The 24,096-nt window shown below is 40.8% G+C and overlaps 1 protein-coding gene across 1 annotated transcript; it reads left to right on the forward strand.

Annotated features, from left to right (window-relative positions):
- Window positions 1-852: 852 nt before the first annotated feature.
- Window positions 853-23,182, forward strand: ttll11 (tubulin tyrosine ligase-like family, member 11). The gene is made up of 10 exons (XM_079256107.1): window positions 853-1,969; window positions 6,153-6,252; window positions 6,634-6,767; window positions 7,942-8,232; window positions 8,319-8,603; window positions 9,527-9,622; window positions 9,709-9,821; window positions 15,784-16,032; window positions 19,043-19,149; window positions 21,759-23,182. Exons 1-10 carry the CDS (start codon window positions 1,427-1,429, stop codon window positions 22,070-22,072), a joined length of 2,232 nt encoding a protein of 743 aa, XP_079112233.1. The 5' UTR covers window positions 853-1,426; the 3' UTR covers window positions 22,073-23,182.
- The last annotated feature ends 914 nt before the right edge of the window (window positions 23,183-24,096 follow it).

The raw sequence follows: 24,096 nt of genomic DNA on the forward strand, positions 1-24,096 counted from the left end.
CAGAAATGTGTGGTTTATTTACACATTTTACTCTATTTGTTTCCTTTGCTTGGAGCTCATTTATGTAATAGTTATGTCTGATTGTTTTTTTCTGTTAATGCCATGTTTTTTACGCCAACATCTGTCTCCAGCTGTTCTGCACATGCATGAATAAAATTAAATTAATGCAATGATTTTCATAAAGTTTTAACTAGTTTGTTGTCTTTTGAATTCTATTATTATTATTATGGGCCGTAGGTCTTTAAATTAATGTGGAGTATTTATTTATTCATCGAAAAGTGTGTTCAGTGAGAGGCTTCTTCAGGTCCGATGTAAGATGGAAAGATACAGAAGATCATTCCTGCCAGCAGCCATCAGCCTCCGGGAACAAGACCTCCTCAAGTTGATCATATACTACAATAATAAATTTCCCTTTGGGAATTAATAAAGTATTTTTCATTTAATTTTTTTTTTAATTTATTTCATGTCATTCATTTCAAAATATAGTGTCCAAACAACACAGATATGGCATCGCGTGTTATCTTCAAGGTCGTCGGAATTTTTTATATTTAAAAACTACTGTTGAAAAAAACAACAGTCATTAGTGTTTGTTTTTGACAAAATCGTTAAAATATTTAGGTCTAATGTAAAAAAACAAACAAACAAACAATCTAATGCAGAAAAGTTAAATCATGAACTAAATTCCGATTCATTATCATTTGTCATCGTCAGTGGGTTGCTGTGACCCTGCCGAGATGCCTCGCGGAAGCGGTGGTTTACGAGGAACAGAGAATGCACCATCAGCTGTGTTAAGCAAACCAGATGGAGGCTGGGCCATCATGGGCAGGTCTTCCTTCTGCTGCTTAACAACACAGAGACGACAGACAAAACGCGCACTGCAGAGCACACAATACTGGACATCAGCACAACACTGCCAGAAAAGTATCTAACGGTGCCGGTAATGTAAAGTTTGTAACTAGTTTAAAGTGTAGGCGACTCAGAACCAGCGGAAGCTAATTGAAGTTTAACAGGCTAACATCAGGTTTAGCTGTCCTCGGGCAGCTAGCAGTATTGGCTACAAGTGTCGCCTGTCTCCAGCAGCTTGGTTAGGTCAATGCCAGCCTGGAAGAGCTACTAACCTTTTGGATTTACTCACTAAAATATTGCGGCCAGCCGGTTTAACAGCGTTAGCTTGCGGTACTTCTTTAGCTGTAAATGTTGCTAGATAACGGATAACACTGAGCAGATTTTCCACGTCCTGCTAAACACAATACGTCCAGTAATGAACATAACTGCAGCAAAGAGCCTTCATTTATTTTTAGCAGATCATTTAAGATCCATAGTACAATGCTAGCATTATTTCTGATCAGTTCTGTGTTGGATTATTGCAGTCCTCTGTGGTACAACTGTGCCCTGCCCTGCAGCGTCACTCATTGCATTTCCCATAATGAGTGATCATTATGGAAATATCAAGGTAGATCAAATGAAATCAATTGCTGATGACACTAAGAAGGAGGCTGTAGATACTGAGGAGCAGGTGCCCGTGTCTTCTGGTGTTTCTGTTTCACCAGACCCTTCCAGCAGCCTTCCCACAACTGGAACAGATGCAACCAGCTCCACTTTACTTTGTAAACAAAGGAGTAGAAGTCATAGCAGACCAGGGAAAGATGAGAAAACTTCTCGGGGCAAATCAGTGTTTGATAGGTCAGTGCAAGGCTCTGTGGTTCCTGCTCTTGCAATCAAAAAAATTAATATTGCAGAGAATGAGCAAACGCTTCATATCAAAGGGACTGGAAAGATACTGCAGGGCAAGTCAGAAACTAATGGGAACTACGTCACCATCCCTGCATCCCAAAACATACATGAAACGCGCCGTGAAGATGGGTTGAAGCCTTCAAGAAAGCGAAGACCTGTGACAGTAGACACATCTAAAGCCAAAACCTCCCTGGAGGCCCTGAAGTTGAGCATCAAGCAGCTGAAATGGAAAGAGGTGTGCTATATCCAAGTTTCTGTCTCTATTTGTGTGTGTGTGTGTGACTTCAAAGCTCATACATGACTGCAGCCATGTACTGGGCAGTTTTGCATCTATATAAATGGTAATTGAAAATGTTTTGGGTATGCACCGCTTTAGGTAAACAAACGTGATCCAGACATTTGAGCCTCTCAGAGCATCGGAGTTTCTTTGGGATTAGAATAAGCTTAAGTGTTTCTCACGAAAGTGCCTGAATGAAAACCCCGTTGTCCGTGAGCTATTGTTACCTCCACCAAGGAGGTTTATGTTTTTCCGGCTGTTTGTTTGTTTGTCTATGTGTGTTCAATTTAACTCAAAAAGTTATGGACGGATTTTCATGAAATTATCAGGAGTTGTTGTAAATGTGAAGAGGAAGAACAGATTGCATTTTGGTGGTGATCTGGATCACCGTTTGGATCCAGGAATTTTTTAAAAAGAATTCTTTAACATTGAAGACTTGGGGACAATATGGGAGAGCTGTGGCCCCAAGCAGAGGTTTGCGCTCTCTGAGGGCTTTTTTAGTTATTTACTGCCATGCATGCAAAAGCAAAACATCTTCTGTGATCTGTGTCATTTCTTTCAGCTTGTTCTCTGTGCCCCTTTTAACAATCAGCTATTAAACTAGGTTGTGATGAGCCTTCTTTTCTTCTTGCAGAGACTCACCAGATACTGCTGGATAGTTATCGCAACTCTCATGGTGTTGCTATCTTGATCTGTATTTATTTGTGGAAAAATGAGGGTCATAGATGTATTCTTTTGGATTTCTTTGTGAATAAGGTACATCATCTGTTGTGCATTTGGTCACCAGTTTTGTTAAGTGTTTTTGCAAACTGAGACAAGTCTTGCATGTTATTTAAAAGATGGGGGAATCTAGCTTATAGAAAACATTGAGATGTTTTAGAGTCTCTGCTGTTATCATTTTGTTCTACAACACTTACATCCAGAAAGTTTCAGGAAAAAGAGATACATTATGAAAGTAGATCTGCAGGTAAATTAAGAAATGACAACTTTACAGAAAATATCGATGAGTACTGCTTAAACTAAAGCACGGATTCAGCAAACAGACATATTTATGGTGTTTTTCTATTATGTTCGACTTTAGGTGTCGTTGGCATTTTGATGTAGGTGGAACATTTTGCAGATCCTCTGCCTGGAAAGTAGCTTTGCTGCTGGTGAATCACTTTTTCCAGTGGTTTTAGGGAGACATAATTGTCAGGCATAGTTGACCAGAAATTCATCGGAATGACTGGGAAACATTTTATTTTCAAAATTCTCCCAAATAATAATAATAATACATGAAGAAAGTTCTCAATATCAACTTGTAATCTTAAAATGTGACTATTTAATGTTTCCTGTTAGTACATACTGGATCTGTGCAGCAAAATAATCAAAGCACACATAGTTACTAGTGCTGCGATGCAATGCTTTCGTCCTGATTTGATTCAATTCCGATTTTTTTTTTTTTTTTTTTTTTTTTTTTTTTTTTTTGGGTGCCGTTTGGATTTAAATTGCGATTCTCACAATTCCTCAATATTTTTGATCTTTGTAGACTCAAAAACAAACAAAAAAATTTTTTTTGCTCGTCATTTTTCTTTATTTCAGTTAGGAAAAAAACAACACAGTAGCCAGACCACCATTCTGCTGCTATTAATGCCCAAGAACACAGGTAAAAAGATCAATAAAAACAATTAAAAAATGACAAAAATATTATATTGGATTATTTTTTTTTTTTTTTTTAAAAAAAAGTTTTTTTCTTTTTAACCAAAAACTAGATTTTAAAATTGTGAAGCAAAAAATCCCGATTTTCGATTTCTTTTATTTTATTTTCCCACCCCTAATAGTTACACTTTGTAATAGCAACCAGTTTTTGAAGATGGTTCCAAGCAAAAGCAGCATATCATAGGTCAATAAAATGTTCTGCATTTTGGACTTTTGCACAGACAGTAATTGGTGACCTACCAGCTTGCAACAATTTCTAATCGGAAATAATCATCAGATGAAGTAATAAAGGCAATTGTTTGCAGTTGTAGCTGCAAGTCAGACAGCAAAAACTGGCTTCACTTTTCCTTAAACTTGTTTTGTTTTTTATTGGACTAATTCAGTAAAAACTTTAGAGTCTGAATCATAAAACAAAACAAAATTAAAGCCCAACATTTCTGAGACGTCATCATGCCCAGTTCTGCTTGCTGCAGGCTATCAGCACCACCTGGTCATTTTGAGTGTCATGCATTCAATACCCGTTATTAACAGGCTATTATTAACAGCATCTTCATTATTCACGAGAAGTAAAGAACGGCAATTTGATGAGAGCAGTGAAGTAAAGACCCTACTTATTGCATGTGACCAAGCAGTGACACTTGAACCCTTCCAGGTCTGGTGTCAAAACGATGGAAGGGCTATACATTACCGCGCTGTGCCTGCATGACATACCCCCAACAAAGTCAACGGCGCTATAGATCTTGTGTCATTTTGAAAGCATATGTCAACATCTTTGAAGAGGCTGAAACTCCAGTAGCCTTGCTCTCATTTGTTTGCTCATTATGAGATGCAGAAAATCCTTTTAGCAAGTTGTAATACACTCAGCAGCTAAGTGGGTTCACACAACCCAGCATGTTGGGAACTTGTGTCCTGTTGCATGCAGAAACTGCTCAGGCATCACTTGACGTCTAAATAATCTCATCTTTGCATCTGTTGTGTTTTCTGGCTGGAGAAAAAGCGGTCGACTGACTTTCCACATACCTTTCTCTTCCACAGTGAGAAATTATTAGCCTTAAGCTCCTCTAATCCAATATACTTGTAGTCCTATTTGAGGCAAAGATAATGGCAGCCCCTGGGTCTGAGTGACAGCTTCAGAAAATGTGACTAATAACCAGACATGTTTCCATCGGCTTGGTGTTCTGATAAGGGTGCTACACAGCCTAAGCTGGCATTTTGAATTAATGGATTTTAAAATGCTTGATACCTACAGGCTTCTTTTGGAGCGCGTTTGGAAAATGATAAGCTGAATATCCGAAGCTGTGAATGCTACTTTCTGGAGGCAGGACGGATAAGGTGCAACTTTTTATATTGGCTGTGCAAGTTTTCACTGCAGTGACTGAGAAAATTATGCATTTCATAAAAAAAAAAAAAAAAAAAAAAAAATACATAAAAAAAAAAAAAAAAAAACTTGGGTGGGAAAACTGATTTGGTGATGAATTCAATGTGCATCGGTCCATACAAACAGGATATAGCTATATTTGGGTGTAATCCCTAGAAACTATTCAGATGAATTTGGCTTCCTTTCCAGATGCAGTGAGACTGTTTATACAGTGTGGCGCGCGTGTGTGTGGCATGTGTGTGGCGGTATTAATAGCAGGTCTTTGCAGTCGAGTAGGGTTTCCCTATTTCACAGTGTCACGCTAACACAGTAATGAGATGCAGCTCTGTCACAGGTTTATCTTGTAGCTAGGCAGCAGGATGGGTCATATCCTATTTAAGGCCGGGGTGATGCGCTGTCAACCCTCGAATACAGAGCAGGTCAAACTGTGTGTTGCTGCTTTGAACTCAGTCATGTTGAGTTTTAATCTAAAGCAGGGTGATTTTAAGTGTAGAAATGTATGTTGTCATGTTCTTGGCGACTACTGATTGTTGTGCAAGATGCAACTTTAATTCACTCTTCAATAAAAAAAAAAAAAGGAAATTGTTATTTTTGTGTTTATCAGCTGCTTTACAGCCATTTTAATCTGTTTGTTGAAGCAGAGAAATGAGATGTTGCTGCTTTAAAAAGGGGCTAGCTCTTATGTTTGAGTCTGCGGTCCACATTTGATGGTTGATGCACGGTTTGAGTGTCGGTAGAAGTGGAATAGGTGAAAAAAAAAGGTGTGTTTTGCCTGATGGAAGGCCCGTCGTTTGAATAATTTTGTTAGATGGGATTTTAATTTCTCCTCTGGTTCATGTCAACAGAACGGCAGCACCTGCCTTTATCTGTGCAATCTGCGAGCACCAGAAGGACTAACACTCCTCTAATATCCTGAGTCATGCTAACAGACGAAACCCTCTCCCTTCTTTGAAAATGCTTTATCTTTGATTTAATTATATCTTTTTTTTTTTTTTTTTTTTTTGTTTTTGTTTTAGCGAATCCTCTAACTGCTCTCTTTATGCTTTTCTTCCTCATGTGGATCAGTTTCCTATGGGAAGACGAGCAGCCTGTGATATCTACTGGCATGGTGTCTCCTTCCATGACAATGAAAATATCGTCTCCGGGCAGGTCAACAAATTCCCAGGTATCATACAGCATCTACAGCCTTATGAACTCAAAGGCTTTAATTACAGATTCCTGGAAAAAAGACATGAACCCCACCCCACCTCTGCTGGGTTATCATTAGTCCTCCTGGGTTTTGGGAGGAAAAGTTGCACACGTTGATGTCACTCATCAATACCTGAATCAGAGAATGAATAATGTGTTTTATGTGCATGGATGAGTCCAAAGCACTACCTCAAACAGAACAAGTTCAAGATTTACTGCAGCATTTCATGCAAATCCAGTAATAATTCTAATAAATCTTCATACATATAAGAAATATCCACCCCTGCCGTCTTATGGCCTGACCTGTTAATTTTAGTGCTTTCAGTTTAATTTCTAAAAAATGCCTTTTACCTTGCAGGGATGGTTGAAATGCTAAGGAAAATCAACCTAAGCAGAGCAGTAAGGACTATGCAGGAGGTCTTCCCAGAGGAATACGACTTCTATCCGCGCTCCTGGATTCTGCCTGAAGAGTACCAGCAGTTTTCCACACAGGTATAGATCGCAGTTCGCGACAGAAGCATTTTGATTCGTGCAGTCTGTTTACATTGGGGTGAGCGGTGTGGGAACCGTAGAAAGACCACCAGTGCATGACATAGCAAACACATTCCCACTACTGCAGCCAAATCACGATCACAGTTTCACCAACATTCAAGCTGGAGCACTCTGTGGAAATGTACATTCTTACAGGTGTTTCTTTAGGTTCCTGTATACACAGGCTTTCAGAACTTAATTCATTGTAAGTCGAATGTAGATATAATTACAGCAGGGATGGATATATGTTTCTGTAAAACTTTTTTTCAGCTTATAAAAACAAAACCAAAGCTGAACCTGGAATAATTCATGAAACTGTATGAAGTTTGTTACATTTCTATATATTTAGGAAATTTGAGGTGCTTCAGTTGATATGTGCTCAGTCTTTTTAGCTCTCTTCATTCTTAATCTTTACATCAAGTACATCTGTCTTTAGGGATTCATTTGTGGATACTAATGTGGAACTACTAATAATCAAATGAGCTGAAACAGACACAAGTTACAAAGAAGACTTTTCTTCTTCTTCCCAGAGTAGCGATCTTAATCATGGATGTAATTAAATAAGCAGATTATCAATGCTTAAGAGCAATGGAATTAAAACTTCATGTTTTGTCCAGCAGGGGGCACCAGATCACCAGCATTGTCTTTGCCATTCACATTTCAGTTGTTGAAACTGCTTCCACTAAACAAGATGTCACACACATTCACGCTTCTGCATCCCATCACATTAATAGACACGACAATGTGGATAATAGTTTTGACCTGTTTGTGTTTGCTTGTTTACTCAGTTACATGTTATTCCATTATCTCTAAATGAAGACAAATGCATACTTGCATGGATAAAGTCTTCTTATTGACTCTGGTTAGTATTATTAGACTTATGAGCGTCTAATGAAGTCAATAAAGCTAGATTTGAAGTATTGACTTACCTCAGTTATAGTCATAAATAGATTTTGGATAAAATGTGCTCTTTAACACAACTGTTAACAGCCTTCAGGGCTGCTGCTTCTTCAGATCAGACTGCATTGGTTTCATAGTTCTTGTCTGTGTAGAACAAGCAGGTCTCGTATAAACATTGTATTAAATCTCTTCACTTAGATTTCAGACTTCATCTTCGCTCTCCCCTCTGTTGCAGATCCGTGTGGTGAAGGAGAATGATTCAACGGTGAACCCCACCTTCATCGTTAAGCCAGATGGAGGCTCTCAGGGGGATGGTATTTACCTCATCCGTGACCCCAGCGATCTAAAGCTCATGGTGGGCTCACAGGCCAAACAGGCTGTGGTCCAGGAGTACATCCCCAAGCCGTTACTCATCGACAAGCTCAAGTTTGATATCCGCCTCTACGTGTTGATAAAGTCGCTCGAGCCATTGGAGATCTACATTGCCAAAGAAGGCCTGACGCGTTTTTGCACCGAACCCTACCAGGTAGTCGCCGATTGGACCAATAATTTACCTTGCAGATGATGTTTCGTTTCTGACGATTAAAAGCCAAACTTGCTGTCGTTGTGCAGGAGCCAAGCCAGAAAAATCTGAGCCACGTCTTCATGCACCTGACTAACTACTCCCTCAACGTCCACAGCGGCAACTTCGTGCACTCCGACAGCCAGAACACAGGCAGCAAGCGCACCCTCTCCAGCGTGCTCTACAGGTTGGCGGCTAAAGGTGTAGACATCAAGAGGGTGTGGTCGGACATCATCGCCCTTGTTATTAAGACCGTCATCGCAGTGGTGCCTGAACTTAGAGTCTACTACCAAGCAGACATACCGCCTGGCAAACCGGGACCCACATGCTTCCAGGTAGGTGGAAACAAATGCAACTAACCATTCACAATCATGAGGTTTGTAGTCAGAGCAGCTGAACCTTGCTGGAAAATAAGAGTAAAGTTTCAAATTCAGCATTTCTGATATTTATTTTATTTATTTAATTGATGCCAGTCATTTAAACATACCTCTGCTGTTTATCATATCTGTACCTCATCATCTGAATAAAACAGCTGTATAACGCAAACTGGAAAGTCATTTATCCATCATTGTAGGTTTTCAGGTCTTTTACTGTCATCATAATGGTGTGTACCCTCTTCTGTAGCGCCATAAGGGCATCTAAGTGGATTGTTGGCAACACTTGTGAGTCACTCTGCATATTAACAACGATGTTCGTGAACTTTTATCGAAACAACTGAATAAAACTCTCCTGGAAGCCTTTTTTTTCTGTCAGTACGTCCATGTAGTTTCAGGCCTCTGCACCTCCTTCTGCGCCTCCTTCTTTCTGCTGTAGTTTAAAAGCACAACTTGTTCACTCTGACTAAAACTCAGCCCTGGTTTCCACCGGTTGCTGCTGCTTTGAGGCCATCCGTCTGCTTTAGAAGCATTGCAAAAGTGGCTTTCTGCCCCTCTATAAATACGTGCCTGCTCTATTTTTGACAGAAGCCATGTCGAGCAGCACAGAGCAGATGAACGGGCAGCAAGTGAGACATGGGAGAGCAGCAATGGGAATCCAGTCAATTTGCAGCATAACCCAGTCTATGCAACAATACTGCTTGCTGCTTGTGAAATCCCAGGGTAACCTTAACATAAAATGGACAGAAAAGGATAATTACACCATTTCTTATAATCATTTGTCATCAGCTGGGGTTTTATAACAGAGGAATAACAGAAATAACTGCAACAGAACATGTTATTTATATTAAAATGTATGTAATGAATGTTTATCTGTGTCTCAGATATTAGGCTTTGACATCCTGCTGATGAAGAACTTGAAACCAGTATTATTAGAGGTCAACTCCAACCCCAGTATGAGGATAGAACATGAGCAAGAAGTAAGAGCCTGTTGACAGAAGCATCATGACTGTATCAGCATCGTCGTCGCCTTTTTTCTGTGCTAAGCGCATCCTCCTCTCCTCAGGTGGCACCAGGGGTTTTTGAATATGTTCCCAGTCCAGTGGATGAAGAGGTCAAAGTGGGTGTGATCAGGGACACGCTGCGCCTTATGGATCCATTCAACAAGAAACAGACAATGTGAGGATTTAAACACTCACACACACACACACATGATATCAGAAAATTTATAGATTGAGTTCTGACAGCCTCCCCTCGCCGTCTTCACGTCCAAGGACATGATATCTCACTCTGCCTACTATTCCTCGGAGCCCTGGCTCTGCACCACTCAGCAGCTCTCTCTAAGCTTGTTACATGGAAAAATTAAATTCAGCTGAGCTGTGGTGGAAACTCACACATGAATGTACAAGTCTGGTGGCTCGATCTGTTCAGCTGACTGGACCTGCATGTTGCACGCCCAAACATTTTCACCCTAATAATGTACAAGTCTGGTGGCTCGATCTGTTCAGCTGACTGGACCTGCATGTTGCACGCCCAAACATTTTCACCCTAATAATGTACAAGTCTGGTGGCTCGATCTGTTCAGCTGACTGGACCTGCATGTTGCACGCCCAAACATTTTCACCCTAATTATGTTGTTTTTATTTATTTATTTATTTATTTACAGACAAGCTGATTTGTGGTTTCCATCTTCTCCTCTAATCTTCCTCTGTTGCTCACTGTGCTCCTCCTTCCACCCTCACTAAATAAGTCTGGATCTGAGATATTTCATCTTCTATGTTCTGCAAAATATCTTCTTCAGGATAAAACATTGTATTCTTCATGACCAGCATCGGACTGATATAATCCGCATGCAGTATATTTAACCACCATCCTCCACAGAGGAAATACACTGGAGTATAATTATTTTAAAAGCTCGTCCGTTGTTACTAATACCTCTGCTCTTTCATGCATAAGTCTTTCAATGTCATGTTGCTCATAGTTTTTGTGTTGGCTCAGACTTCTGGCTGTGTGTAAGGAAGAGAAATACAAAAGCTCACAATCTACATGTGCAGACGTTCCCTTCGCAGACATAAAATAATCTGCAGCTGTTTTCAATTTTATCCATATAATAATGATAGTGTGAGAAATGGGATACATCCTACACACGTCGCCTGTCCAGAACAGTGTGAACACACACTTTGTAACACAAATTTACAGTTTGTTTAGAGCAGTGATCATCACTGTTAATTCAACAAGAGCCACACTCAATATACTAAGACAAAAAAAAAGCATCCCCATGCTACATATCCTGCTATGTTGCCAAATCAGTAACATTCAGCTTTTTAGCAAGGAATGGTTATCCTAAATATTACATGGAGTAATGGGATTCTTATGCAACAGTATGTGGTGAAAATACAATAATGCCTCTGGAATGTGTGTTTCTTTTTCAATATATATACGGAGCTACCGACGGAGAAGCTCTTTGGCGGAGTTCGGTGCAGCTGAAATTAGCCAAAACTGGCAACTCTGACAGGGTCAGTTAGGGCCGTTGTGACAGCAAAGTTTTAGCAAGCAGCCTGCAGCTCTTGTTTGTGGAGAGAACTGCACCGTTGAGGATCATTATGACTTGTTTAGATAGCATTTTCAGAAAGCCAGCGGCTGCTTCACAAGCCGCAAGTCGAGAGTCAGTGAGCCGCATGCGCCTCGCGAGCCGCGCGATGAGGAACACTGGTTTAGAGTCTCTAATGGGCATTAAGTGCTAAGGGAGAAAATTGGAGCAGCCAGAGTTTATCCACATGGACGACGAGTCTCCACACTGAAGGCATCTGATGAGATTTAAACTTAAGGCCACAATGTAACTTCTCAAGTGAACATCAGCTGCTGACCGGGGCATCCAGTCAGGTGCTTTTCATGTGTCATGTTAATGGCTGGTTTAAGCCTCTCCGAGGCCTTCCTCTACACGGTGGCACGCCAGTATTTACTAAGCTGATGACCTCACAATTTCAGGCCAAGAATAGCATGAAAATGAGCCAAGTCAGTACTCTCATTTCCTGTTTTTAAGATGCTCATCTCTCACTGGTCCAGAAAGTGCAATCATCAGCCAATGACACCAATACAAGACCTGAACTTCTTAGTCTTGTTAAGCTCCAAACAGTGTGTGTTCTGTGTGTTTGCATCTATGCAGAGACATGTGGAGTATATGATAATATTATTTCCATGTATACTTTGTTTTAAAAGATCATTTTTGCATTCAACATTTTTTTTTGTAATTGAATTTAGCAGTGGAATCTTTATGCTACTCAAATGATAAGTATTGATGCACAAGACTATCATCTATAGATGTTTGGGGTTTAGAAACTTGTTTAAACTATTTAATTTGATGCTAAATATAAGGTTAAACCTGAAATGATTCCTTTAACACTAGAACCGCCAAGCAGGTCATTTTTACCTCCTTGGCTCTTCAAACACTTATATCTCTGTCAAAATAAAATCCCTATTTCTCCAAATTCATCACTTTTCCTGAAATGGATCCAGTGAACTTATAGTGAATTTTGGTGAGTGTGTGATCACAACAAAAAGAAACCTGAGCATAAATATCTAGAACCGCCAACGGGGTCATTTCTACCGCCGAATGAAATGCATTGTCTTCATCTGTCAGATGTTTTTTCGCGCCACGCCCATTCGCGCCACTCGTGTGTAGCTTCGTAACACACATGAGTTTGACAGCTGTCAAAGATTGAGTAAGAGGGTTTTATGATTACTGTATATGAGAAATGGATAAATACAAGAGATATATGAATGCCAAAGAAGCTTGGTTATTATTGCAAGAACTGAGTGACGGAGAACTAGCTCTGGATGACGGTGGAGGATTCTGACGAGACGTGGAGGAGTCAGTAGCTGGAGAAAGTGATGCTTCGTCTCTTTTACCTGATGACAAGTCATCTAGCGAGTAAGAGGAGCTGATCGCACATCGCCCCAATCACACGTCGTGTTTGTACGCGAGTGAATGAAAAATAAGTTGAAGAGCAGCGTTTATTTATCTTACTGTAAAATTAATTAGAATATTGAAATATGTTGTTATTTAATATACTATGTTTTTTTTTACTGTTTAGCTAGTTTTTTAAAAGTCTCAATTATAACTATTAACATAATAAAAATGGAATCAAACAACTTCAAAGCATCTTTGCGTTATTTGCGCTGTTGCAGCGGGGGGGTAAAAATGACCCTTCTCGGCGGTTCTAGGAGTATTGGAATGTTGGTGGTTCTCGTGTTAAGTCAAAGATGACTAAAAACCGGGAACAAACTTGTGACTAATTATTTTCCATTTTCATGCTTTTTACGTCTGCCTGGCTAATTGTGATTCTTATGGATAATGTCTTTCCAAGAGCAACATCCTGCTCCATACACAATCGTTTTTAGATTTCATCCAGAAATCCACCAAGCTACAAGACTTTCTGGTAGTTCCTCAGTTCCTGGATGAGGGTGTCTGAAATGAACCAGAACAGGGGTTACAGGATGTTTCTCCTTTCATGTAAAAGATGATAGATCCTTAACCTTTTTCATATTTTCTGCTCATCTAAAAATGTAAGCTTGCTTTGAAGAACAGGGCAAATCCGCTGCAATCCACTGCAAGCAATTAATGTCTAATTGCTAACCGGCAAGTCTCGCTGGATGTCTGTGTGAATAGTATGTTTACGCACCCTAAAAAGCCCTCCAGAAAATCTGATTTCTCGCTGCTCTGCACGCGCCGCATTTACAAAGTAGCTGTTTTGAATTAGAAATTTAAATCTTAGCTTATTACAAGCAGTCCTGATATGAACCTCATGCCTTGCTTTTGCTTCAGTGATTATATTCCACAACTCCTGCAGACTTTTACATATCTAAACAGGCAGTCTTCGGTGGTACAAACAAAACGCTGTGTAAAGTTAAGAAAGGCGTTGACTGCACAGATGGTGTCTTCATGAACAAACGTACCTGTGATGAATGAACATACCTTTGCTGGCAGCTGCTCTGCAGTGGGATGTATGGGATTCAGTCATTTGAAAAGCAGAGTTTAGTCTGACTTTACCTCATGTTGGAGTTTCACTTGTTAAGATGAAATGAAGGCCAGCACTCAATGAAAGGTAAGCTGCGCTTGACAACAAAGCCCAAGCCGGTGCTTTTAAAAGTTACGGAGGCAAACGGTGATAAGTATGACGGAACAAAGAGGGGGGGGGGAAGTGGCACTTTGGAGAGAAGGAGCGGAGATAAACAGGGAATTATGAGAGGGAGTGGCTGACTGTATCGCTGGCTTTCAGACATGTGCTGCTTGCACCCTGCTCATTAATCCTGTGTACACTGTCTCCGAAGGTGATTTATTACCCGTCTTGAGAAGTGAAAAGCTGATTTTCAATAGGCACAGACACCTAAAATATCCTACAAAGGCATCATTGTTACAAAAAAATTAGGGGAACTGAGTGCAGGCTTTTTTTTTTTTTTTCTTTTTCTAAAGTTGAAACATTTTTTGTTTCTTAAATGAAATGTTTGAAAGCCTTGGCTGAACTTTTCGGTGAGAAACCGATGAGAACATGGCGGTTTAGTCCTTTATGCAGACATTTGCAGTATTTTGTGGAAGACTCTTTTTCTTTCTGTGGAGGTTTTAGTGTACATTGTGTCGCTCCCATAAATGTGTGTGTGTGGTGTCCCTTTCAGATGTCAAGAGATGATTGATCTATTAAACATTCAGGAGCGCTCTCTCAACGCCATTCATGCTGCTTACTAATTCATGGAAAAAGAACCTGCCTTTCAAAAGTCAGCAGTGCTGTTTTCCCTTTTTGTTTTCTGTGCTTTTTCACTTCTTCTGCTTGACGAGACGTCTGCGGAAGTTTCTCAGGAATATTAGCGGTATTTACAGGAATCACGAAGCTGTCATATATGCCGACCTATCGGACGCTTTTAGGCTAATCTGCCAGTCAGGCGCAGCATGTAAAGCCGCACAAAAGTCCACGTCATTTCCCTCTGCAGGAATGCCGTGTGTTAGCATACGTCTGCAGAGAACAGGTCGGGAAAAGGGAGCAGGGCAGATGATTGTTTCCAGAAAGTTCTCTTCTCATGAAAGCCTGAGTTGCTTCTGGTTCTCTGCTTGCATCACTTCATATCTGCAGGCACATCAGTGTGTGTTAGCGTTTGACATGTTCACACCTGCATGTTTGCTGTAGAACCTGAACTCTTTTTACTTATTGTGGGACTTATCCTTATGACAAATAAATAACTAATCATATATTTTTGTTGTATTTACAAATTCAATATGTATTTTTCTTCTTTGCAAAAAAAAAAAAGTATAAATGGCTCTGGTGTTTGTCTGTGCACAGAGAAAGCACTTCTGTAAATTAAAAGTGGTTTATATAGTGCAAAAACACATTTCTGAGAAATATCTCAGGTTGATTCGGGTTGAGTATGTTGCACTTGTTTTTTTTTTCTTTTCTGTCACCTTTACTGATGCCTAAAATGTGGAAAGGAAGAATGGATGTTTCCTGCTTACTGGATGCGTTTCTAGCAGAGACAGAAACTTCATCTGCCCTGTGTTTACTGCTCAGCTTCTGTTTGGGTAATTGTTGTGAGTCTGGAATGCAAGTGTTTTCCAGGTATGATGTCAACAATCCTTCTGTGGCATGAAAATAGTAACAAACCAAAACCATGTTCTGTGTTGCATGTCGAAGTCGAGTCACGCTTCTTTCTTTGCATGGAAGTATCATCTTATCTGATGTGTTAAGCTCTTCTGCAACACAAACAACCCAAATGTTTGGCTGAATTACTCATTTTGTTCAGTTTGACAAAGAACAATTTTTTTTTTTTTTTTTTTTTTTTTTTGTTTCTGTGCTTCATTCAGATCATAAATGAGCCATTAAAGGTCCAACTTTTCAGCACCCCCTTGTAGTTAAAACCAAATTCTTATTCATCTTTGTGTTGGCACACGATACTGTACCTACAGATGTGGTGTATGTCACACTGTTGCTTCCATCAAACACCCCTTCTTAAATCTAACCAACACAAAGAAGAGGATCATAAGTGAAAGTTGTGAAACATTTAGTGTTTTCATCGAGCGCAGATATGCTACTGGTTGGAAATTGAAGCATAAGGTGGTTAAATAAATTATTTCTTTCTGTTTTTTCTCAATCAGAAGTTCTCAAACTAAGTCTGGTGGGCTTGAACACGGGGAAGAAATCCCAGTGGAAACAGAGTCGCAAGGCAGGAGTCCCGACGAAATGGGAAATCTGCCTTCATTGTGTCTGAAGCAGGTCTACCCGAAATACACCAAACAGTTCAACTACCTGCGGCTGGTGGAGCGGATCGCAGCTCTCTTCATACGCTTCCTCGGGGTTAAGGGCAACATGCGCCTCGGTCCCACTGCCTTCCGAACCTTCATCAGGTGAAGCCTGTGTTTATTTGTAGCATTATATCTCCTCTGTATCTGCTCTCAGAGCAGCAGCCGCCGCCAACGTTCCTGCCATCCAAAGTAGAAAAGAACCAAACCAGTATGGAAATTATGTCATCCAAAATGACATAAAGCCACTTATAATCATTTCAACATTAGAAAGACAGTTTGTGTTTATTTGACAAACATGTTTGGCAAGTAGGGTCAAGTTTTCACATTTTGGCAACTTTAGCTTTTGGCAGGATTGTATCTATCATGACTTACCCCGCAAGTTTAGACAGAATCCAGCTGCTTCTTAAGGTACCAGCCAACTCACAGCTCCACAGCATAAGCAAGGGCGTTGTTGCTTTGAGCAGTAAAGTTGTACTCAGAAGGCAGAGTGCCGAGTTTTCTCATTATGTATTAGTCTTGCATAATGTTTTGGTGGCACCTCTCTGTCAGAGCCTGCATACAAAGTGAAGGGCAGCACTTCACCTTTAATAATGAGCATGGACTACACTTCAGTCATTGTCTACACTACTTCTGCCCACGCACGATGATGTCTTCTGTTTGGAAATGGAAGAAATGTTGGTAAAACTACATCACATAGAGAAGTCCAGCTCTTCTCTTTCTTCATCTCCGGCTGTCCAGGCTTGCAGCTGGAAGCCTGCACGCTGACTTAACGAAATCCTATGAGCAGGTGTCCTCATAGATCCTATCTAAAGTGGTCCGAGCTTTATCTGATCTGTTATTTAGTTAATGCAGGCTCAAAGTGCTGAAAGCAAAAAGGTTTTAATCATTCTACTAGCAGTCCCACAACAAAACACTCAATTTATTTTTTGCCACCTTCCTCCTTCTGGCTGTTGTTACTGGGAGGATTAGAAGACTTCTGTAAAGCTGCCGAAACTATTAATAAAACACAGTAGAAACACTGAAAGGGTCAAGTCCTGCATCAGAATGACTCTGAAGTGACAATGAAGAGGTATTATTAGCACCATGTAATATCTGCTTGAATTACTAATATATTTCACTGCTAATATTTTAGACTGATTTCAGTCACGACGTTGGCTTTTTATCATTAAACAAATTAGGTGCTGTTAAAATTTTATAAGCACAAAAAATGTCCTGGAGTTTTAAGGGTCAGCTATCTGATAACAGATACGATGCCACATGTAGTGTTTCTTCTTGCTTTGGCTTCCTTAGTCTGTTTCAGCATCCACGCTGTTGTGAAACTTAACTTAAAACTGTATTTTTTTCATGTTGTCATGACGCAACACAAGAGGAGCCTCATACCAAACGATAGCCAGCCGTTTTCCTTCTGAAAAACATGAGTTCATCTCTTCTGCTTCTGATGAAATGAGGCGCCAGAAAGCCGGCCACTTCAAACATGACTTTTTTAGGTTGAATACAACGACAGCTGCAGCACGTTGGAAACAGATTGCACACCTAAACATCCGTGTGATGTCTTGATGCTGATGTGGTCCTTACTCTCTAAGTGCAGGCTGCTTACTTTGTCTCTCAATCTCTCCGGTGTATTTTAGGCATTCTAGCAGCCTGCTGTCAATCACTCTGTCAACACTAAGTGCTTCTTTCCAGCCATGATGAGAAACCTTTCTCACATTGCTCTAAAGACATTTCCCTTTTGGTAACAAACTGTGAGGAGGTTTTAAGCGTTGTGATTTTTATTTTCTTTTTTTAGTGGAAAAGGATAATTTATTTGTCTAACACAACTCAACAACAGGGTGATTCAAATTCCTTTACTGAGACATTGAAACATTAGAAAATTAGAAGCGTAGATTAAAACGAAGAACGGTAAAGGAAGCAAAAAGAAACCATTAGGTAACAAAAGCTTAAAAGGGCAGGGTTTGTGTGAAACCACTGTGACGTCAGTGTTGTGAACGACAAGCTCTGGAACAACACAGGAGGCAATCTGCTTCTTGGTCTGCGGCTCGCTGGTCGCCATTTGTATCCATTTGTTGGAACCATTTCCAGTCTCGCCTGTTGGATCCACTCCGACCATTGTGGTCCTTCACCTGCCGATAGTCACTTTTGAGCTGTTTTAGGTACCCATAGCCATTGAGTTGAAAGCTCTTGATAGATTTTTTTCATTTCGTGTCACTCCATCTAGTTCCCTCTGGATCCTTTCCTCAACAACCAACTTTTCTTGCGCCGTTGGTATGTAAAAGGCTTATTTTTGTGAGTTGGATTCGCTCTTCCAGGGATGTCACTCCCTTACCCTAACCTCTGATTTGCCGCACCCCTGACCAATAGCAGCATGCAGTCTGGTGATGTCACACACAACCCGACTCAGCTCGCTTAGAACCTAGGCTGAGGAGTTACAAAAAAGTACCGGTAAACGGGTACAAAAGCCTAGTGGAAAACCCTACAAACCAAGACGAGGCGAGTGAAGTTGAGACAAGCTGATACTAATGGAAAAGGGCTACTAGTGATATGTGACATTGGAATAAAAACATGCATGTTGTCTTAGTGTTAGTCTTTTATGACCCGTGTCAGTGGGAGCATGTAGCTGTAAAACAGAAGAAGCCCCAGGATGGAACCTTGGGGAACTCCACATGTAATTCTTGTCTGCTCAGATGTAAAGTTACTGATTGACACAAAGTACTTCTTGTTTTCAAAATACATTTTAAGCCAATTTAGTACAATCTCTACCCAGCTCTTTTATGGCCAACTATATCAAACGTAGCCCTGAGGTCCAGTAAAACTAGCAATCACTTTTTTTCCCGTCATCTATATTCAAACACATCATTAACCACTTTGGTGGGAGCAGTCTTTGTGCCGTGGTGCTGTCTAAAACCTGACTGGAAGACTTCCTTGCTGTTATTTTGTCTTCAAAAGTCATTTAGCTGAAACAAAGCTGTTCCAGTGATTTTACCTAAAAACAGATAATTTGATATTGAACTGTAATTGTTCATTTGTGTCTAGTCTAGGTTGTTCCTAGATAAATGGAGACTCTGCTGGGTTTTAAGCAAATCATCAGAAAATAAGGTTTCCTTTTTGTTTTTAGGACCTGCAAACTAAGCAACAGCAATTTCACCATGGCCTCAGTGGACATCCTTTACATAGACATCACACGTCGCTGGTCAGGAACGCTGCCCGACTCCAGAGAAGCAGGTAAACACACAAACACACGTTTCTGCATGCCAAGACAAAATCCTGCGAGTCTGTGGAGGACAGAGCCAGGCATCCTTGAAGCTCTGAGAAAATAATGTGCTCTCACATAATTGCTTGTCATTCTCTGTCAGATTCCCTCTGACAGTGTGCTCCAATAATTGAAATGAGCCAAGACCACACAGTGACAGTGAAGAGACCGACTGACATGAATTATTCAGACGTTGCACCTTGTGAGAGAGGTTTGCGACAGAGCAGATGGTTGGAGATCACATGGACCAGGATGGAGCGGCCTGTACCGAGCAGACTATGGGCTGAATTTAGTATGAGCTCATATGGATTCAAGCAGACACAGGTCATGGTCTGTTACTTCTGTGTGTGTCTGTCCACTGGGTGGCTTTGTGAGGAACTAAGAACTACAGAAGTTGTGCAAGAAGTTAGTAATTACGGAGGAGACCTGTGGGGTATAAATTCTGCTCAGTTCATTGTTTTTTCAGTTGCTGTTTGTTTGTTTGATCCTGAGTCACCCTGACGTCGGCCCTTCAGGCAGGATACGGAACACGTCACATTGAAACGACATTAGATCTGCATCAGAGTCTCTCTTCCCGTTGCCGTGCTTTAAAGCAGACAGATGAATTATTCGGTGAGCCAGGAGGCAAATCTGCAGCAAGCTTCTCTTGGAGAAACACACATTTTAATAATAAGGGTTACTGAAAAATAGTCTTATCTGACTGCTTACGCTGAACATATTTTAATATACTTTTAATATACTTTTCAAGGATCCCTTGCAGATAAAGCTGTCACCATGAAGGCTATAATCATCAGTTATGTGAAAAGTGAGATGCTGGTTTGACTTTTTGATCATTTTTGGATGCAAAATGTTTGGTGCAGTCACATTGCAATAACATCATACACACAGCAGAACACATGACTTTTTCATTGTCTACCATGAACACCATCAGCTTCACCTTAGTCGAACCCACATCCTCTTATATCCTGTCTCTTTTTCCCTCCACAGAGCAGGTATTAACATGTCTCCTGGGTGATCCTTTTATAAGAGGACAGCTTAAGTACATATGTTTACACCTCGCATGTTTGATTAGTGACCACAAATAAACACATGTGACTGTTGCGGTTTCTGTAGCATTAACAAATGCATTTAGTCACCTGAACAAAAATATGTAATTCAGACTATAACAGGTGTCAGATTTGCCTCTGTTGACATTGCAAATTGTTTTTTTATTCCTAAACATAACATCAGTTATGGAGCAGATGTGCTGTGAGATATTTTGAAAGAGAATTGAGATTGAAATCTCAGCGTCGGCGTGTCTTATTTGAATGAAGATGCAGTTTATATTCTTTTGTAAAAAGAAAGGAGCAGCCGCTTTACTGTCTGTAGGGCAGGCTAATATTACACCTTCCTTCCTTTGATGCTCCACATTAGGTTCTAATAGGTTAAATCAAGACTAGTTTTGAAGAAGAAAAATGGGGCAAATTGGCTCTAAATGTTTGGAGCCAGGTCCTTTTCTTTGCTCTGGTACTGCAACAACATCTGCTTTGTTCACTGTTGCTGCCTTCTAGTAGCTTTCTGTTAACACATCCTGTCACTTTGAATGCTACTTTTCACTAAATGCATTTTTTTTTCTGGAACCAAAGAGTGAGAAGATGTTTGTAGTGGGAACTGTGCTGCTCGTGAGTCATGCCAGGTTAATGCATTGCACTTTAATGTGGCCCAGGATGTGCTTGGGTTCAAACTGTTGTACAGCACTGGCTACAAGTGTCCCAGTCCACTTCTTATGTGGCCAGATGAATTTTGAATGAATTCATTCTTGGTGCTTCCAGAGAGCATCCACTTGTGACTTAATCAGCCAAAACAGATCTGAACAAGGCCTCTGATTCCACCTGAAAACACTTGAAAAGATTTGCAATCTTTACAGGATTGTTTCCAATGTACTTTTTATAACTTGATCAAACAAATGGAAATGCAGCACCCAGGTGCATGCATTCATTTTCACTGAGGGTGCTGTGTGACAGTGGGAATCGTCAGCAATAACTAGCAAGCAAAAAGTGACAAGAAACTGTTGTTCTTTAGGGTTTGCAGGATGCAGGATTCTCTGTCATGCAGCGTAAAAGTATATAATTGACCTGATTTAGCAGTTGTACCTGTGCTATAGGTACAGTTGAGACAGGTAAAACCGTTTTATTATTGTTGTCATAGTAGGGGAATCAGTGTGCTGCTCAACGTCCTCCTCGGGACATCACTGAGATACTAAGAGACCCATTTACAATCTGTAACTCCTGGCATTGCCATCTCGGATCATGGCTGTGCCATCAGGGAAGAATAAATGAATTGTGAAACTAAGAATCTTTCTGAAACTGAAACGGGAGTTTTAATCCTGCGGATGTCGCAGTTGAATTCACAGATTACACATTTTTGAGGCGATTACATCGATGTCAACAAACTGGGCTTTGTGGTAGCTTGGTTAAATAGAAACAGTAAATGGTTTGGAATTTCGGACTGATTATTTCAGTTTTGGATGAAGTAATCATCAGCTATGTCACTGAGTACAGTTGCTATAGTTGTGGTAAAATGAGTTGTTTCTGCTTTCCAGGAATGGGACTGCAAGCGTTTGTGGAAGCCTTTTTCTACCTGGCTGGAAGAAGATTCAAATCTCTGGTGCTGAAGGAGCAGGTAATGTTGCTGCTGGAGCTCTGCGAGGCTCAGCTGGGGCCTCAGCCGAGCGTCGAGGACAGACGCTCTTTGAGCTGCAGCAGGGCGCTGCCGCGGGCGATCAAAACTCAGACGCTGTGCCTCACCAACCCTCATCTCAACTCTCCAGTTCCCCAGCGAAGGGCAGCCAGCCAGGACTACCAGGCACATCAGAGACTCAAGCCTCGCACGCTCAGAGCCAACGTGGAAAACTGATGAGAGGGAACTAGTCACCCAACCCCCGAACACTGCCTACAGCTCTCTCCACAGGAGCGGGGAGATTAAGGGTCCGCTCCTCCTCTGTAGCTCCCTTAGAAGGCCTAGCTTGACCCCTGCTGGCTGACTTGCTGGATGACTATTCTCACCCTGATTGCTTTTTCTTGGAGGGATGACAATGGAGAAAGATGCTCCTTCCTCCTCCTTTCGGTGGGATAATACATGAAGAGCATGGTCCTGTCACGGGGGGAGGCTGCAGCTGCTTCTTATGTACTGACTGACTGATCGATTCCAGAGGGCAGCTATTTGCTCCCCTTCACGTTTGTCCGGAAACATTAACAACAAAACAATGATGCTCAGTGTCAGTCGATTCACACAATCACATAAAATAACTGAGTGAAAGGGAGTATCCTTAGTGTATTATTTCTTTTTTTTTATTTGCACAGCAGCTCTTTAGAATGATCACCTTTGCACAGAAATGGATGAGATGCCGTCTGGGCAACTCTGTGCACACCTCGTGCATGAGTGTATGTGTGCGTGTGTGGATTTTCAGTACTTTGTGTTGTGCTTATTGACAGCTAATGGCGTCAGTCAGCTAGTCAGCTGCGCGTCCTCCATGAACCTGTTAGGGATGCGTTAAGTGAATAAGTATTCACTTATCCTCTTTCTGTTCAGTAGCTATTCCTGTCAGGCAGCCTCACACCTTCCATAAATATGTTTCCAGAAAGATTACCTTGTAGCCACATAAGCACTACACATAACTATTCATTTCAGAAGTAACTGCATGGCTCAAAACTCCACAATTTAGGTATATTAATTGTTAATTAAATGAGGTTGGGGAAGCCTCTATTAATATATATCCAGTGTGTGACATTGGCTGGCAGCTACCAAAAAAAACCAAAAAAAAACAGGTCTATGTTGGATGCCAAGCAGAAAGGTCCCTGTTCTTTCTAATGATCGACACTTCAGGGTTCCCTTAATTTACCTTGACTGTACTTTTTGCACCAATGGTAACTGATTTGTCATCTGCAAACAGAAACTACCTGCAGTGTGGGCAGCTGGGAAAAGCATGCAAATTGTTTCTGCTATGGATAATAATACAGGGCTAACTGCAGTGTGACTCGAATATGAAGTAGACTAACAGTTATTAGTAATGACACATTGTGGATGAAATGTATTCCAGTAATAAAATGTGCTCCTTTATGTGAAGAGATGGGCTGATGCGACCATTATTCTTTCATATGAACCTAAAAGTTGGCTACGTTGCAAAAGCCATCACTGCTTATAATTTCAAACTGTTTGCAATCTGAGCTATTTACATCTCCACTCCCAACAAGGCTGCTAGATGGATCTGAAATGGCTCATTTTTACACGTTTTAGGACTTTAGATGTGTTTCGCAGCACCACCATCTGCCAGCGTTTCCTCGACCTTCTGTTGTGGAGGCTGGCAGTGCCAGCTGATGCAGTACCTCCAGTGTCTGTCATCGTCGTCGGTTTGTTTGTTTCTGCTGCTGTTGCCATCCAGTGGTTTAACAGCTGTGTCTGCCATTAAGCAGGCTTATGTTCCAGCTTTTATTCTCCATTCAATTTTGTGCCAGTTTAGACTATAAATATAGCTCTTCTTTTAACTAGATCAGGGGTGTCAAAGCTCTGTTCCTTCAGGTTTTAGTTGTGTCCCTGAACCAACTCACCTGATTCAAAGGAAATATCTCTCTTCCACAGCAAGTTCTGCCTAATTATGTTCACCCATCAGCCAAATTCAGGTGTGCAGCAGCAGGAAACATCCAAGAACAGCAGGACAGCAGCCCTCGAGCACTAACTTTGGACATTGCTCATGAAGATCATATGCTTGTGGTGGAAAGACCACCAATAAGTAAGTGTAAGCATCACATTTTACTAACTAGTCCATGAGTTCATCTATTAAAGGAGTTAGTCATCTTCACATGCTCTTTAGCCTTTTCATCAGTTCCAATTTTTTTTTATTTTCAAACCTCACACTTTCGCAAGCCGGGACAGCTTTAAAA

Source organism: Telmatherina bonti (genome assembly GCF_933228915.1).
Source record: "Telmatherina bonti genome assembly, chromosome: 17".
Taxonomy (NCBI): Eukaryota; Metazoa; Chordata; class Actinopteri; order Atheriniformes; family Telmatherinidae; genus Telmatherina; species Telmatherina bonti.

What these genes read in the sequence shown, in the direction of transcription:
- ttll11 (XM_079256107.1), top strand. Translation starts at nt 1,427, where the DNA reads ATGAGTGATCATTATGGAAATATCAAGGTAGATCAAATGAAATCAATT. An exon ending in TTCAACAAGAAACAGACAAT is followed by an intron (nt 9,822 to 15,783) that starts GTGAGGATTTAA and finishes TTTCTCAATCAG; the next exon opens with AAGTTCTCAAACTAAGTCTG. An exon ending in GCCCGACTCCAGAGAAGCAG is followed by an intron (nt 19,150 to 21,758) that starts GTAAACACACAA and finishes TCTGCTTTCCAG; the next exon opens with GAATGGGACTGCAAGCGTTT.